The sequence below is a fragment of the Fusarium coffeatum genome (genome assembly GCF_003316985.1).
Source record: "Fusarium coffeatum strain FIESC_28 chromosome Unknown BRIP53273_contig_233, whole genome shotgun sequence".
NCBI classification, from domain to species: Eukaryota; Fungi; Ascomycota; class Sordariomycetes; order Hypocreales; family Nectriaceae; genus Fusarium; species Fusarium coffeatum.
In genome coordinates, this window is record NW_022158025.1 from 118,551 (window position 1) to 136,784 (window position 18,234).

Below are 18,234 nucleotides of genomic sequence, written 5' to 3' on the forward strand. Positions count from 1 at the left end.
GCGATGGATACACGACAAGCGGGTATGCACGTATATCTGTATCTGTCAAGCCGAGGCAGGTGAGTTGCCGGCTGCAGCTCTTTGACCTTATTCTTGTCCGTATTCAACCGGTGAGTTAAGTACGGTACGTAGTCTACCTAGTCTGTCAATCAAGACTAAGAGGATCTCCAGGTTTCACACCCCTTCCTTCACTCTAAACCAAGCAATTGAGTGTCAATGTCAAGTCAAATTCACGCCCCATCGAGCGGGACAAACGGGTCCGATCCGGAGAGGATGAGACTTTGCCAGTATTAGTTTAGCCCCAAGACAAGTTCAAGTCAACATCCTGTCAAGTCTTTTTTGTCCGTTGATGGCTTTTGGACCCTTGCCTCGGCAAAGTTTCCGTTATGAGACTGATAACCGGGGAGAAGCAATTGGTCTTGAGATGTGATGTGAAGCTGGGGATGTCCAGAGTAACTACCGAGTGTCGGGCGTTAATTCCGAGTTATCACGGTAGTTGATTTCCATCAATGATCAGTTGATATCTGCACCTGTAGGCTACTATGAACAAAACAGACTAGAAACATTGATTAGTACCAACTGCTAGCAGTTGAAGGAGGACTTCATTACAATGTCTACTCTCTTTCTAGAGCAACAAAAGGTCCAAAGTAAGATTATCAGATATTTAGGCGGCCGCCCTTGGCAGCTCCGAGTTGAGTAGCTCTCTCTTGATCCTGTAGCTATCACTAGCGTTGTCTTAAAAACGCCTTAGGGTTAAGAGGCTTCAACGTTTATTGCCGCCGATTATAGTATTACCGACAAGCGAGGCTATCGTGAACAAGTATGCCAGACTCCGCGGGAATGTCAATTCATAGTGACATGAGAGTTTCCATCTTGAGTTGTCATCACTTTCCATGTGATGCTGATAGACTCTGCCCATTCATGTAGATATCAAGCCTTGACATGATAGCTTAGACCACTGTCGATTCTACCATCCATAGTCTAGCTTCCGAGTGTATATGACTCGAGTCAGTCACAGCTAGCTGTACATCTTCATATCCGATGCACTGTAACTCAGCTTTCACCACAAGCGAGTGAAACCGCAAGGATATAAGGCATCAATAACACCCAGCAAAGAACACAAATCCCTACACGTGTATATCTGATGGAACGTCCTGACCAGGTAGGCATGTCATATGCTGTTTTGACATTGCCATAGCCACCGAGATGGGCATTCAATGCGCTGTGCATCGTGTAAACATCCCTGGCCCTGATAAGAACTGCCGGCGAGCCTCATCTTACAGCCTTTGCAATACTTGCTTCTTCGAGGGGCTGCACCAACACTTACAACCGTGCTATGTGGATAACTATTCCCGGCATGTAAGCCACTCGAAGCTACGCAAGGTCCGTCCGCCACCAACACTATCGAACTAATGACAGTTGATACTGATAAAGCTGTCATGATATCCAAGCTTATTTGATATAGGAAAGCCGTCGGCAGTAGCACAGATCTGCCTGCCGCTGGCCTCAACGCCTCAAAATATCAAGAGCCTAGTCTCAATAGCCGTGAAATTTGCTTCAAATCCAGCCCTAAACCGGACAATGGCCGAATCAGTTGGTCGACTAAGGTATCTCAGTGGAGATATAAAGCACACTGACAGTTTGTCACCAGGTCCATGTAAAAGACATGAGACCATGATCTACAGAACTAACAACTCCACTGCCGCAGTGGGCCATTGCCATGTCAAGTACGTGTTATATTAATCGAAGCCTTTCTCTTATTAGTGATGTAACTCAAGTTACGAATGTTGTCGTCTCAAATAGGACAAAAGGACCGAGGTGCATATTTCTCCTCTTCCAATGAGACAAGTATGAGACAATACTGACTGATATTAAATTTGAATACGATAATTAAGAATACGATGTATAAAACGCAAGGACCTCGTTCAGCTGAGGACTAGCAAGCTCGCTAGGACTAGTATAGACAATCCCTACATGCAAGCAATCCATCCATATCAAGACTCAGTTTGCAGTAGTTAGTATTGTGTATTGTGGCTAGACTGGACTGATTATCCGGCAGTCGATTGTAATAATGACCTGTTTGAGACCGCAATTGACCGTCAGCAATGACACGCGTAAATGAAGACATTGTGCCTGATGGTTATCTTGGCGGTCTCGTTTTGGACCAACAATTCGAACCAACCAACAAGCCAAGAATGGACTTTGACAGCTTGCAGGACTGGGCAAGCCTCCTCGGAGTTGATCCGGAGGAGGGTGGCCTGTCAGAAGAATGAGTAGAAGTCACTGAGTCGAAGGTCTGAGAGTTGTCTAAAGAATCGACCTGTCAAAATGTCACAGACTTAGAATACAGGCCTCATAAACTCAACTACAGGATGTACAATGCATGTCTCTGTTGACCTTGTTATAGGCTCAATTTGCTGCAACTGTCTCACTCACGCGTGCCAGCCGGCAGTATGTAGGTCTCTCAAATCTCAACGTCAGAGTGCCATTTATGTAATAGCTCGTCATTGGAACAGCAAAGGTACTTCTGACCGTTTATTTTTCTGTGCATCGTCAAATCCGGAGCGAACCGACGCCCACGAAAAGAAAAAGACCAACGGGCGCTATTCGTCGATCCTTGGAAGCTACAGCAGACTAAGAAGAAGAACAGCAGCTAACTTGTATAGGCATTCATATATCAGATTGACAGACATTCACACCGTTCAACTCTTGAGAGCGCGTAAGACCAAGTTCTACAGAAGTCTAGACCTGTCAAGCAACCCCTGCTTCCCTACCAACCGCATGATGAGTGGGTGAGAGAAGCCGGCTCGCCTGAAGAAACTGGGGGTTGTTTAAAACGATGAGACATTTTGAATCCATGCAGACAAAGCCACGGCACTTGTTTTGGGAAGGGAAAAACCTCGAGGGTCACAACTTGAAAAGTAACAGAATCGTTTCTAATTGGATTGTCATGGATATCTTGATCAACAGAGTTTGAGTCGAGGTCAGGTGATGAATTGTTGACGCCTGCAATCTGTAAACCTTGCTTGTATCTATAGATAGTCTCATCTGTTGGGCATGAATAGCATAGCAAAACATGACTAGTAAAGACCTCGCTTCCCAAGTGCCGAACGGAACAAGACATTTATGACACAAAACATGTATGTGCAGTATACGGATACAGGCGGGGAGTACTTGCAGTAAGTACTATATAATACATGTAATATGTAACTTTTACAGTCTCTTATGACCGGGCGCAAAAGTGAGTTTTACTTGACCGTCATTGAGATCCAATCCTGTCTCGAGGGACCGACCCATAGCGGAAGCGAGGGCGAAGCGAGAAGCAGGGCGGAGACAACAAGAGGAGACGGAGACATAGAATAGACGGGATTAATTGTCAACAAAGATCGTTTCAACTTTTGGTTTTTAGGACTGTCGGAGAAAGACTATTCTAGGGAATAATCAACGGTTGATCATAAAGTTGTCATGTTACAGAAGACGACGGAGTAGACTCTTTAGAATGCGACGTTGATATGCAGTACCGTTATGCAAGATGATCCCTTGGCTGCTGCGTTGTCCTCTGTCCGTTTGACACGCGGCGAGATGAGACTTAGCTACAATAGACAGGTACTACGCAGCCTCTCTTGATGGGCAGTTGGTTCTGTAACCACCTCACCTGGTTTCGGTTTCTTGGTGATACCCTTGACCGTCACCGGAAGAATAACCAACAACCAACGACCAACTGATTGACCAAGTTTATCATTATTTAACAATCATTATTTAAGAACTTCATAACAAGTCGGATATCGTAAGTAATGACCCCGACGGACTTATAGTGGAGGTTGATCAAGGATTGTTGATCAATACAACCCGATGCATATGTATGCTGCATTGTCTATCCGTGTCGACGATCATCTACAGTGTTACTACGAACGGAGCGACGGAACAACTCTGACAATTCTCAAGAGACGAGATGCCAGAATAGGCACAAGATGCGGGTTTTCTGAATACTACTCTGACTTGTCCATCTTTGCCTTGCCTTCCATAATGTAACTTGGATAGGACTGGACTCAAAAGAACAAGGCTGATGGTTCCTTTCTTCCCGATACGTTGTGTAATTACCTAATGTAGGAATTGCAGCGAACCGGTAATAGCCATGCGATTTTTCAATTTATGCTCCCCGTCGTACAAAACAACGGGTAACTCTGCGGTGCGACAAAACCTCTACTCTGTAAGTATCTACCTTCCTACCTAGGTAGGTCGTTTCAACGCCCGAAGATCTGACAAGGGTAGTTTGTTCTGATCAAGACCTTTTCCCCGTGATTAATAAAATGGGCATAGAGTCTAGCCCTTGTTTATAGTGTGATATACTTGAAACTTGCGGGGACGGACCGGTGATGGGGAGTTTTTGCTTCTTGGTGTTTTCTAGAGCAATGGAAGATTTCGAGACCCTGTCATTTAGATAGAGCCTCAAAAGTACACAGAATTGAGGCGATACAAGGCACAGACTCTCATGTCCATCATCAGCATCTGTCATGACATCTATCCGTACCTGATACACCCTCTCTCAAAGTCAGGTGCCAACTGTTTTGTACAACATCAACCGGAGGGTTCTCTACAGAAAAGCTACCGATCAATCAATTACCTATCCATCAAAACAAATAAAGAAGATGGAGGGTAGGCAAGGATTCAAGTTCGTCAAGGGTTCAAGGGCCGAGAGTTGGTTGTACGGAAAAAGCAAAATACATACCTACCTACACTCAACTTGACATGAGCGCCCAGAAATGCCACAGATAATTTACATTCTCTTAGAGGTCATAGAGCCAAAACTCATTTTACGCTCGGACGTAGGAGGTTATCTCTGGCATGCAAATAAGCACGGCACTTAGCATAAATTCTACTCCGTTTCCTGACCAAAGCCATGCCGATCAAAAAGCCTCTCCCTTCCGTTGACGTTGACGTTGATGTCCTACAAGCGCAAGAATCTCCCGATTCAGACTTGTAGGGCGAAGAGAGAGAATGTTTACGAAAAACCCGGCGATTTGGCACGAGGGAATGTCTTGCGGATTATGTATGTATCGTGAGAGGAGAGGCACGGATAGTTTAGTACTGTAATGTTGACGGGCCGAAGTTGGACAACGATCGACGGATGAGCTTTGTGTTGTGTTGTGTTGCTGTTTTGTAAAGAATGTTTGTTCTACTTTGAGGCAAGTCATATCATGGATATACCTAGACACCAAATGTTACGTCGACGGACTGGATTGTTGTTGGTTTGGTCTTTACAGCATAGCATAGCATGTGAGAGAACATCGGCCGTGGGTTCAGTTGAGAATGGACTCTCTTCCGTTGAGACTCCACCGAATGATCCCCGCTGAAGACATTCCCTGTTTACGAGTACGGCTTGACTGGCACTCATGATAGCGAAGAGAAGAGAGGATGTACTCTCGGAACAGGTCTGATATGATTGGGTTATGGGTATGGCTGACTGATGCTTAGATTGGTTAATACACACACATACAGTAGGTAGTCAAGCCGTTTTGTGTCATTGGAGATAGAGACAGTCATCACATTTCTCCCTTCTGACTCTCATCAAACGCCGTCCCGCACATCCCACATTCTTGATTATCGTCTCTCACACCCACTTGTTGGCTGATGACCCCAGTGGCGTATATCGCATCCGTCGTAGTGCTAGTGCATCCGATAACATCGACAGAGTCCATGTATCCTGATGTGATGTTTTGTCTTAGGTTTTTGGTGATGGCCTCTTTTTAGAGTTTGAAAGAAAAAAGGTCAAAGCCCATCTTGATCATCAGTGAGGATGTTTTGACGTCTACTGTAGTATGTAGTATAGTCCGTATAGTAGAGTAGTAGCGTGCATTGCATTCGACAATGATACCTTGGTATTACTTGCATCTTGTTCCTTCATCAGCCAAGGCACTGTAAAGAATTACCTTGCTTGTGCTGTACTGTGCCGCCGCGGGTGTCCTTCCTACCGCCCTGCCGCCATCTGGCCATGCTCTCATGACTTGAGATGCATGGATGTTTCCAATTGCCATCTTTTGAGAGTTGCCTGATTCACTCATTCTTTAATTGATTTAATCTAAAGCATTTATTCACTGTAGAATCTCTACTGATTCAATGTCACTGGAAGGGAAGAAATGTAGTACCTACAATACATGGAGTTGTATGCAATATGCAGTGTGCCGACCAGTTCCTTCGATGTGCGACTGTACTCACTGTAACTACACGCCTGCAGTAGGTATGATTTCAGTTGACACCCCCCTATGGGTAGTCTACTGTACACCCTGGGTTAGGTTCTCTCTTCTCCTCTCGTCTCTATGAGACGGCCATGACCTTGAAGCATCCATGTCATGTACATACATGCCATGTAATGTAAGGTAATGTATGGATGGCTATGCATTACATTGCATTCGTCTACTGCAATAAAATCTCTCGCCATCCCCATCCCGCCTTTTCGCTCGCATGGCAATGGATCCATGCTGATCAAGACTGAACAAGAAGAACTGACTGTTTCTTTTTTCGTTTATTGGGGTTACAGTTAACTACAGACAGGGCTTAGGTCAACTTTATCTGTCTCTGATCCGATCTTCCTCCTGTTCTTTCTTTCTTCTCTCTTTCCCATTCTCTGCTCTAATTTACCTCTTTACTCTTTTATCCCATCCCGCTTCTCCGCAATTCCCTCCTCCTGTCTTCCACTCATAACCGGTCTCTTAATTGATATCCGGCGCCTCTACAACATACTCCTTGCCGCTTCGGGGAACTAGTCTTTCCAACTCCCGCGCCCTAAGAGCCCTAGGGGAATCAGAAAACTCCCGTCTCTCTGCCCTCTGAGCCAAGCTCCAACCTGTCGAGGTCCACCCCGTCGTTAGCGGACTGTGGCTTGCTTCTCCCGATCACAGAGCAGCCCAGCTCAGCCAATCCCTGCCTTCGGAGAGCAGCTTAGAAAATCGCCGGAGGGATTGATTCACTAGAGGAGAGAGAGATCGAACAAGACAAGACCCTAGACACAAACCTAAGCAAAAGCAAGACAGGGCTTTCGGACCGGACTAGGGAAGAAGAGAAAGACGATTTCTTGCAACGCTTCAATTCCGTCTTCCGCGCTCCCTCTCTAGCCTCTTGCTTACCTAGCTTCCTTTCCTCCCCGCCGCACTACCCGGTGCATTATTCCCAGGAGGGCCAGAGTCTCCGCTCGACCTCGTTGAGATCCCCTGTCCTTGTCGTTGTTCTCCGCTGTCGACAGCTCCAGTGCATCTGCAACTGCAACTTTTTTTTTGTTGGTTTGGAGTGGACTTGACTTTGACTTATCAGAGCCCGAGTGAGAGCCCTTGTTCATTCATTCCCTTCAACTTAACTCGACTCGACTTGTCCTCTTCATCATCACCATTTACTTATTATCACTGTTGGTTCTGTTCACAACCAACATCAATCCAATTCATCACGCCAGGTGCCATTCTTAGTGGACCCATCTAACCCGTCGAGAACGAGACCAACTCGAATCATCCACCAATTCGTCTGAACCAACCAGTCTTGGCTTCTAATCTTAAGCATCCATCCTCCTCCTCCAACTTTCGGCATTTGCCTTCAAGCTCTCCAAACTTTGTCTCTTGCCCGATCCAAGTTGCCCGCCTTCATATATCACTTGTGCGAAGGGAGTTTTATACTATAACGACGCTTACGACGATTACGACCATCACGACAATAAAATAGACTGTTGCGGGTCTCGGCCACCAAACTTCAGTGTTTGTTGAAAGCTTATGGTGCTTAATTGACCATTTACATCTCATCTCTTCGATAATATTGATACGAATTGGGTCTCGACCCAGCCCAGAACACGAACTACGCCGATCATTCTGCGATCATTTGCCACAGTACCCCGACACATTCTCACTCCCCCAACTGACCCCATCCTTCGTCATACCTCTCTGCAAAAGACGTAGCTTTTCAGCTCCAGCTCAATCCATCACCGAATTTCAATCCGACATTTGGGGAGTCGGGTGAAAACCACCTGGCCCCTTACAAAACAGCCAACACGGCTCCACCGCGAGAAGCAGATTTCCGCGACATGGCTATGGACGCTCTCAAAAACCTTGCGAACAACGTTCCAGACTGGCTGCAGCGCCTCGACGACCTCAGCGGCCAGATCGACCGACGCCAGGCCGAGCTGGCCGCTGTCGCTGCAGCAGAAGGACGGAATCCAGAGACAAAGTCCCTTCGCAATAAGGGCTCGACTGAGTCGCTAAAGCCTAAAGATGACCCTCCGGTAGTCCACGCTGAGGCTCCCAACGACGAAGACATTCTCGAAGATGCTACTGCCGAGAACGGAGCGCAAACACCAGTTAAAACCAATACGCCCAAGGTGCATACACCGAGTCCCGGTTCCATTCGTCAACAACAAGAGATTATCAAGACAGCGCAAGCTAGAGCACGAGCTGTAGTAAAGAAAAAGCCCAAGTCACCATCTATGATGTCCAACGACGACGCTCCCGCCGCCTACCGAACAAGAACCATGATTATTGTTTACTACGACAGCTATGTTCAGGGCTTCTTTGACGAACTTGTGCGATTCGTCTCATCGAGTCGAAACTTGATGCGCAAGGCCAAGATGGCCGCAAGAGTCGCCCAGATCAAGAAATTGGCCGAGCAAGACGTGTCAGAGGATGGCAACAATGACGACGCACTCCCTTCGCTACGATATATGAGCAGCAGGCGATTCGGCCCCATGTCAATAGCACGGCCCGGCGCTGGTGATCAGCCCCCCGATGTATACGATAATCTCGATAAGGGTCTTGAATTTGTGCAGAGCATGTGCGAGCACGGTGCCCACCAGTTCCTGCGCGACGGAGACTGCAATGATGAAATCAGCAAGGTGCAGAAGCGACTTACCGAGGTCCTCGAGATGGCCAAGACAGAAATGGAGCGCGTCCAGCGCGAAGAACCTGAACTGGCCAAGGAAACAGGCGAGATGGGCAAGGTCCGCACACGGCGACCCATCAGCATGCGTCGCGAGATGTCGGCCGGCCTCAAGGAAGGCAGCCCAACTCCCACACCCACAAAGGAGGAGAACAACAAACTGGAGCCCGCAAAGCTAGAAGCTGCCGAACCCACTCCAGCACCGGATCCCATGGCGCCCATGGCGGTGGATCCAAACATCATGGAAGCCGACGAGGGCATTGATGTCGAGATGGAGATGCCCAAACTACAATATCGATCAACCCGGGCGATGCGCAGCCGCGGTCCATAGAGTGGACGCGAGCCTTGCGCCTGGGCTATTATTCATTAAAGCGCCATGACTCTCCATTGCTTTTCAGCCCGCTATTCATATCGTGTTTCAAAACAGCAATTGTCACTCATCCATATCATTACTGGCGTATCGGGACTTGGGAAAGAAAGAAGAAAGCGTCGGGAGAGAAGAAGAAAATTCTACCTGGGATTTGTTATGTTCAAAAATGTTTTGAAAACAAGCCTCACATCTTTCGTTTACATATCATGAAGCATGAGGCATGGCAAGAATGAGCTTTGTCTTTTTTCTCATTTAGTTTGTCTGTCTTTGCTCATTTCTTTTCACTAAAAAAGAAAGACCATTCATAGCGTCGGGGTTGATTATTGCATCCAATGTCGAAAGGGAATATTGTTGATTTTTATCTCTCTTCTTGTTTTTATATAGCCCTTCTTCTCTATACTATATCTTAGGTTCACGGTTACGAACAATGGGAATACTTGAAAAGAGATCGCATGAGTTGTGATCTGGTACAATTTTATTAATATCTTTTCTTATGACTTATTGAACTGTGTTATCGAGTGACTTGGTGAGATTGACTGCTTATCTTTGAGTGGTTTTCAAACCGCAGAGAAACAGATCCTTAATGATATTAGCTACCTACGTATAACTCGCCGTTATTAAGATGTGCTTGTGGCAGAGTGAATACTTTAACGTAGTAGGCTGCTATATGATCTGTTGTGTTGGGCTGTCAAGGTGGCGCCACTGGGTGAATTTCCAGCCTGTTCAGTAACTTTATATCTTTAGAAAGTCTGTTACTGTTTGACTGCCCTAACTGTTCAGTGAACTCATGCCTGAAGGCTCCTGTGTCTTTGCCTTGAGCCTCATGGTGAGGCTCTTAGATGCGGTTGGTCTTACCTCAATGGTGTGGGCCAACTGACCGCGTGCTCAGGTACCACCTGCGCCCGTATGACGTCCCCTGTGGCTCCTGCTTCACTTGCACTTTCACATCAACAACTACGACTCCGACTGTAGCTTGCTTCTCCATACTTGCAACGATAAAGTTTAATCGCCGAAAGTCTCGATAGGCCATACCCAACCGCTTCCTTTCGCAATCCAACCTACCCAAAATGACGACGGCTTCATGCACGGCCAACCGATAGCTTCTACCATTTCGTTAGGCCCCCCGCCAAACCATGGGTCAAGGGTTCTCCCTCGCGACGCCGTCTGTCGGCAACGCGGGCATCGATATCTCGGAACTGAGTGATGTGCAGTATGAGAAGAGTATTGGGAATGCGAGGTTTATGAAGACTATTCGTGGTCGCCACGAGAATGGTCTAGTCCTTGTCAAAGTCCTTGTCAAGCCATATACGGAGGTCAAGCTAGAGAAGTACAAGAAGCAGATCATCGGTGAGCTTCATGCATGCTTCATCCTGTAAGGGAATTACTGACCATGTTCAGAGCAGCATAGAGCGATATCAGACGTCCCTAACGCCCTCGGATTCCAGCGCATTATCGAGACTGAATCAAACGGTTACCTTGTCCGCCAGTTCCTTTACAGCTCGCTTTACGATCGACTCAGCACTCGGCCGTTCTTGGAAGATATAGAAAAGAAATGGTTGGCCTTTCAGCTTCTTTGCGCTCTGCGCGATTGCCATGCGCGAGATGTCTACCACGGCGATATTAAGGCGCAGAATGTCCTCGTGACCTCCTGGAACTGGCTCTATCTATCGGATTTCTCGTCCGCGTATAAGCCTGTTATGCTGCCCGACGACAACCCGGCTGATTTCTCGTACTTCTTCGATACGTCAGGCCGCCGCACATGTTATATTGCTCCCGAACGTTTCTTTGCTTCTGGAGAGGCACCGCCGCAGAAGGCAAAGATGACATGGGCAATGGACATCTTCAGTGCTGGTTGTGTAATTGCGCAAATGTTCTTGGAATCGGAAATCTTTAGTCTCGCTCAGTTGTATAAGTATCGTCGGGGCGAGTACGATCCTGTTATTACACATTTGAGTGTCATCGCAGATAAAGATATCGCCGACATGATAGCACACATGATTCAGCTCGATCCGGAGAAGCGATACTCAGCGGAACAATACCTGGATTTTTGGAAGGGCAAAGTGTTTCCGCATTACTTCTACAATTTTCTGCATCAGTATATGGGACTCATAACCGATCCCTCGTCGGGAAACAACCCTATGTCAGGTGCTTCAAAGAACCTTGGAGAAGCCGATGATCGAATCGACCGCGTGTTCTACGACTTTGATAAGATTTCATACTTCCTCGGATATCAGCTCGAGAAGCGAACCTCTGAGGAACTAGTACCATCTTCAAGGCTGAGCCTTTCACATTTCCCTGTACGGCTGAATATTCCCAACCACAGTCATACAGTGTCATCTGCTCTAGAACCGCCTGAAGACGACGGAACATTGATATTCTTGACACTGATTGTGTCTCAACTCAGAAATACTGCTCGTGCATCTTCCCGGATTCGAGCATGCGATGTACTCCTTGCCTTCTCCGAAAGGTTGACTGATGAGGCCAAGTTAGACAGGGTGCTTCCGTATCTAATGACTCTTCTTGTCCCGGACGAGACGGATTTGGTATTGATTGCTGCTATTCGAACCATCACGCAGCTCCTGGAGCTTGTGAAGATGGTGACACCCATCAATTCTCACGTTCTGGTAGAATACGTGTTGCCTCGCATGGAGATAGCATTAGGCTCACGATCCAGAGTGGCTAGCCCACTGGTGAGAGCAGCATATGCTTCTTGCTTAGGAAGTCTTGCGACGACTGCGCAAAGATTTCTTGATATGGCGTCGAGTCTTCGTGCTGATGGCTCAGTCCCGATCGCAGATCCAGAGATCGAACCAGGCGCGGATGCTAAGGCCAACTTCGAGAGTGTTTTCGATAATGCTGGACGACAACTCTTTGAGGTTCTTGAAAGTCATACCAAGCAGTTGGTGGAAGATTCGGACAATTCGGTTCGAAGAGCGTTTTTGGCCTCGGTACCTGACTTGTGCTACTTCTTTGATGATCATTCGAATGATGTTCTCCTTACCCACCTTAATACTTATCTCAATGATCGCGATTGGACACTCAAATGTGCATTCTTCGATACGATTGTTGGCATCGCAACCTTTGTTGGAAGCACGAGCTTGGAGGAGTTTATGCTACCTCTCATGATTCAAGCCTTAACTGACACAGAGGAAAACGTAGTGCAAGCGGCACTTCATTCTCTTGCTCAGCTGGCTAGGCTGGGCTTACTATCAAAACCCAAGATTTGGGAATTGGTTGACCTCATCAGCCGATTTACCATGCACCCGAATATTTGGATACGGGAGTCGGCGGCAGAGTTCTTGTCCGAGTCAGCGCGCTTCTTGGAACCTGCTGATGTGAGGTGTACCTTGATGCCTCTTGTAACGCCGTTCTTGAAAGTGGAGGTCCTGTCTGACTTCCAGTTGCTCAATATCCTCGATGCTCTCAAGAGACCACTAACGCGAAACGTCTTCGATCAGGCCATTAATTGGGCTTTGAAAACTGAGCGTGGCAACTACTGGAAGCCACTGCAGCAGCTGAAGCCCTTGTTGTTTGGCTCTAAGTCAAGCCGATCTTCTCAGGATTTGATTCAAAGCTCCATGGGACGGGTAGCTCGCAATGAAGAAGATGAGCAGTGGTTGGCAAAGCTCAGAAACCTTGGACTGAAACACGAGGACGAGTTAAAGCTCGACGCTATGAGAGAATTCATCTGGCGCCTTAGCAAGATGAAGGCACGGGATGCCTCAACTGCAGATGGCAGCACGTCTAATGGAGTGATTTCTCTTAAGAGCTTAGGAGTCACTCCTCAAACTGTGTTCTTTGACGAGACACCCCTTCGCGACCCCAGAGTAGTTGCCAACCTCGAGCGACCAGAAGAACCTTATACCATTGCAGACGCCCTTTTGGACGCTTCAATGACCATTGATGACTCGACTGGCGGAAAGAAGAAGGCCAGTAATAACCGCCGAGTACAAAGTGTTGGACCGCGCCCATCAGGTCGTCTCCTGTCACCAGCTGCTGTTGGCCGAACACATGCCAGGACACCATCAGCGTCACAAGCAGGCCAGACAGATGACAGACACACTCAAGGAGAGTCATCATCTAGAAATGCCATCCGCCACCAGGCAAGTGCACTGAGCTTGCTCGACCGCAAAGACAGAAACAAATCAATTGCACAGACTGGTACTACCGACACTAATGCATTTGGCCAAGTTGAAGGACCCTTTGCTCAAGCCTCAGCAGAACAACTGCCAACTTCCAACGGTAAGGACGGGGACACTGCACGCCGTCAAGTGGCGAAGCATAGTTACGATGGGAACGACCCAAGTATCCAGAGAATGCTGGACAACATGTATGTTGATAACTTCCCCCGTGATGTTATCGAGTTTGGACCTATTGTCACGCCCATTAAGAGAAGCAAAGCGAGCCGCGTTAGCGTTCAGCCTGGGGAAGAGCCCTGGAAGCCTGAGGGTCAGCTTGTCGCAACATTTGCCGAACATAAGGGTCCCGTCAACAGGGTGCTGCCATCTCCTGATCATGTCTTCTTCATAACTGGCGGCGATGACGGCACCGTGAGAGTCTGGGATACAGCACGACTCGAGCGTAATATCACACATCGTTCCCGCCAGGTCCATAAACATGGTGACAACACACGGGTTGTTGCCCTCTGTTTTGTTGAAAACTCACATTGCTTCGTGAGTTGCGCGTCAGATGGCAGCGTGCACGTTGTCAAGGTCGACACAGTTTCGAATAGTGGTGTGATCAGGTACGGCAAGTTACGTGTTCTACGCGAACATCAGCTTCCAGAAGGCGAGTTTGCGGTATGGTGCGAACATTTCAGGCAAGAATCAAACTCGGTCCTCATCATCGCCACGAATCGTTCGAGGATTATAGGCATTGACTTGAGAACCATGGATCTCCTTTACACACTAGAGAATCCAGTGCACCATGGAACACCTACTTGTTTCTGTGTGGATAGGAAGCGTAACTGGCTTTGTGTGGGCACTTCTCACGGAGTAGTTGACCTTTGGGACTTGCGTTTCAAGATGCGACTTAAGGGTTGGGGTCTGCCAGGTAAAGGATCAATCTACAGAATTTGCATACACCCCACCAAGGGCCGTGGTAAATGGGTATGCATCTCGGGAGGAACAGGCCAAGGAGAAGTCACAGTCTGGGATCTCGAGAAAACGGTCTGCCGAGAAATCTATCGGGTTGGAAGCGGCAAAGACGGGCTTAAGGGGTACGAAGCATGGGACGTGGATGAAGACAAACGGGAGGGGATGCTTGGACGATACGCTACCGATATCGAGCCAAGCGAAACAGCAAACGCCGATCGAGGTGTTCGCGCTATGGTTGTTGGCACTGCAACTGTGGACGATTCTAGAGACGTTAGACACGCGTTCATTGTCACGGGTGGTTCAGACAAACGACTGCGGTTCTGGGACCTCTCACGAATGGAGAGCTCCTTCATCTACAGCGGACTCACACCAGAACAAGCCAAGCCAACTTATACAACATCACACCCCTCGACGGCGCTGACACTAAATATGGAGCGATTTCCTAGACAAGCACCGACAGCTCCTAATGCGGGCTCTGGATCTAAAGCGAAATCCTCCAGTGCGCGACCGCCGAGATCGACAGTTATTTCCCTTCAACAGCAACAGTTGCTGCAGTCACATATGGATGCTATCTTAGACGTGGCGTTGCTGGAGTCTCCCTACACCATGAGCGTTTCGGTGGATCGAATGGGAGTTGTGTTTGTGTTTCAGTAGAATCGGGATGCAATTAGAAACATTCCCCTGGAGTTGATTGAGAAACAAAGAGCAAGAGCAAGTACTTTTTAGTTGGCTGGTATACCATACACTGGAACTCTGGATAGAGTAATGAATTAAGACTTGGTCCTGTCTAGACTTATAAGAATGCCTTGATTGATGAAGCTCTGCAGAATAACAATTGCAACTGTATGCTATATATGGAAGTGTAGCTGTATCTTATACTCTGGCCTCCAGCTCCCATGGCGAGAGCGAGTTTGTTCATGGATTATTTCCATATCCAGATATACACTTACAATTAGAAAACAACTAGGTATATGATATTCCTTGCCATCTGAATTTTATTCATTTTGGACTATTCATGTTGTCCTACGTGTAAGTTGTTGATGCTGTAGTGTGGCTGAACTCCGGATGCCACACTTAAGCTTCCGCCACACGCGACACCAAAATTTCCCCATCCGCCTTGTCGAGATCATCAGCCTTGCCATATATCAACACCACCAACATTCGTACACATTAGCCTCACCGACCTTACGATATCGACTCGATAAAGAAACGACTATAGTAAAATACCATATTTGAACCCGAGGTAACAGCCCTAGATCCAAGATGCGGCTCACCGCCGACCTCATCCGGGATTCCCTATCCTACCTCAATCCTCTGAAGGAGCGAGAGCTTGATCTCCGAGGTGCGTTTGAAAAGAGCAGATGCTACACTTTTTGATCTTTAGAGAGCGCAGAGTTGATACAATCGTCTTTGCGGCGTGAACAGGACACCGAATTCCAGCCATTGAGAACTTGGGTGTTGCTGGCGTAAGTTTAAGCTCCCAATCCTCTGCTGTTTGTACAATTGCTAATAGATTGACCGCATAGCCTCACGATGCCATCGACTTCACCGATAATGACATTCAAGTACTGGGCAACTTCCCCCTATCGCCTCGCATAACGACCCTTCTCCTCGCACGAAACCGCGTCTCGAACATTCAGCCCTCTCTGGCCAAGGCCATCCCGAACCTTTCTAACCTGGTGCTCTCGTCAAACAACGTCGCAGAGCTCGCCGACCTGGACGCGCTAGCGCTGTTCCCCCGATTGACGCACTTGGTGCTATCTGATAACCCTGTATCCAAGAAGGAGGTGAGTTGGGAATGCGACAATGGCGGTGACTCGTACTGATGCGCGGTGTAGAACTACCGATACTGGGTGCTCTGGAAATGCCCTTCCGTGCGATTCCTCGACTTCGTCAAGGTGAAGGAGTCTGAGAGGGAGCATGCTCGCGAATTATTCGGAACTGAGGAAGAGCCTACTGCCCTGGCTGCCAAGGTTCGTACTACTTCTTTCGACAGCAAGCTGGTCACGCCGAAACTAACAACATACGCAGATCCAAGGTATCAAGACCACCAACTTCAGCGCCTCCGCCGACGGCTCGGAAGCGCCCTCCAAGCTCTCACGAATAAAGCTTACAGATGCCGAGAAGAAGCGATTGCAGGAGCGTATCAAGAAGGCTACCAGCCTGCAGGAGATTATTGCGTTGGAGAAGGAGCTCAACGAGGGACGTCTGCCTTCTGGTATTCACGGAGACGCTATGGAGGAATAATACTTCGCATGTATGAAGCAAGACAGCCGTGCAAAGGATTTGGATGGGGTTTACAGAAAATATCATGATTATTCGTATTTTGGGAAAATATCCCCTTGCAATGACTACTCCTAGTTGATGTCCTATTCTTCTTGCCTGCTTTCTTCTGCACTGGTGACTAAATCGGTATAGCCTTCCGATCGCCGTCTCAGCTCTGCTTCGACCCGATCCTCATCGTCGAGTACAGTTGGTAACTAGCCTGTCATGGCCACGTCTCCGTCCCTGTTCTGTCTCGACTCCATCTCCAGCTGTGAGTTGGGATCATCTTCTGGGTCATTGAGATGCGCAGAGGCGCCCATGGAATTGCCGTTCACATGAGGCTTCTTAGCGCCGTTTGCCATTGGGAAATTAATAGTCTGGTTGTTGTTGTTGTCACCTTGGAGACGTGCCCGTGTCGCTGCGGCAGAAGCCTTGATGTTCTTGTAAGGCACCGTCTTTGGTACAGTGTCCTCGAGAAATTCAAGGTTGTCATGATGAGCGACGGCAGATGCTGACAAAGTTAATGAGTGCTACGATGAAAAGCAGAGTATTAGACTTACCGACGTCCTTGTACTGGATGTTTCGACGGGGCTTGCGGTCTAGCTTGGCTTGGGTATGTGATTCCTCTGCCAGATGCTGGACAAACATCTCCTATGTAGTGTGAGTACAGAGCTGAGAGGCAAGGGTGGGAAGCCTACAGCAGCGAGGGTTATCACGAAGGCTGCATTGTTAGAGCAGAGACCGATCTCGGGGTCTTGTGCGATGATCTTCTTGACTCTTGAGACTGGATTGATGTTAGGAAATGACTGTTTGAGTTGGGTGATTGAACTTACGAGGAAGTTGGTTTTGTCCTGTAGGCTCCTTACGAGGAGGGATTGCTGTAGTGTTGTAAGGCATGGTGGATGGTAGAGATGGAATTATTTGTGTGTATAAAGTATGAGTCTGCAAAGGTTAGAATGCGTTGAGATTGATGACTTTGATACTGGTCTGTAGTGGATGCTAGAATTGGAGGTCACAGGGGAAACCGAGGTGCAGGCCGGTAGAGGAAACATCCATGAGGGAAAGGATGGGGACAAAGTTCAAGCAGCAAAGCACAAATGATTTGACATCAGGCATTCAGCGAGATTCATATCGATATGGCATCGAACAATAAGAGAACATGCATGTACTTTAGCTTACATTGTAAACTTACCTTGATTGAGTTATGCAGTTCAACGATTAGAGTTGCTATCAGGGGCTAAGCTGCGCTGGAGGCCCAAGAGGTTTGGTAATGGCAAGAGGTATAAAAGCAATGGGAAATAGTAGCAAGAAGCCGACTTTGTTAAGTTTAAGGCTTTTCGAGAATCGAACTTGGTATAAATGGAATCGTCGTTCGAATAAAGTCAAGACATACGCGAAGAAAGTCGGTTGAGACGCGATGCTGCAACCACTAAACGCGGTTTTTGTGGCTAGAGCTTAAGCCACATATTGGTGTCAGCCTCCCTGCTGGTCATTACGACACTTTAGCATAGAACAACCTTTGCGAAAAGAGATTCTTTGGAACAGAAATAACGCCTAGAATCCAGTTAACTGCATTGTCAACTCCTTGATCTC

General features: G+C 47.7%; 4 protein-coding genes across 4 annotated transcripts; 3 read left to right on the plus strand and 1 right to left on the minus strand.

Moving 5' to 3' along the window:
- Window positions 1–8,062: 8,062 nt before the first annotated feature.
- FIESC28_09260 (uncharacterized protein) lies at window positions 8,063–9,241 on the plus strand (the record flags this gene model as incomplete). The annotated part of the gene is made up of 1 exon (XM_031163397.1): window positions 8,063–9,241. The coding sequence occupies one exon, from the start codon at window positions 8,063–8,065 to the stop codon at window positions 9,239–9,241; it is 1,179 nt and encodes a 392-aa protein (XP_031012564.1).
- A 1,172-nt stretch (window positions 9,242–10,413) lies between these two features.
- On the plus strand, window positions 10,414–15,030 carry FIESC28_09261 (uncharacterized protein; the record flags this gene model as incomplete). Its single annotated transcript, XM_031163398.1, has 2 exons — window positions 10,414–10,627; window positions 10,679–15,030. The coding sequence occupies 2 exons, from the start codon at window positions 10,414–10,416 to the stop codon at window positions 15,028–15,030; spliced, it is 4,566 nt and encodes a 1,521-aa protein (XP_031012565.1).
- A 609-nt stretch (window positions 15,031–15,639) lies between these two features.
- Window positions 15,640–16,623, plus strand: FIESC28_09262 (uncharacterized protein; the record flags this gene model as incomplete). Its single annotated transcript, XM_031163399.1, has 5 exons — window positions 15,640–15,718; window positions 15,817–15,842; window positions 15,903–16,163; window positions 16,215–16,349; window positions 16,408–16,623. The coding sequence occupies 5 exons, from the start codon at window positions 15,640–15,642 to the stop codon at window positions 16,621–16,623; spliced, it is 717 nt and encodes a 238-aa protein (XP_031012566.1).
- Window positions 16,624–16,856: 233 nt separating this feature from the next.
- On the minus strand, window positions 16,857–17,538 carry FIESC28_09263 (uncharacterized protein; the record flags this gene model as incomplete). The annotated part of the gene is made up of 4 exons (XM_031163400.1): window positions 16,857–17,152; window positions 17,202–17,292; window positions 17,340–17,425; window positions 17,475–17,538. 4 exons carry the CDS (start codon window positions 17,536–17,538, stop codon window positions 16,857–16,859), a joined length of 537 nt encoding a protein of 178 aa, XP_031012567.1.
- Window positions 17,539–18,234: the final 696 nt, after the last annotated feature.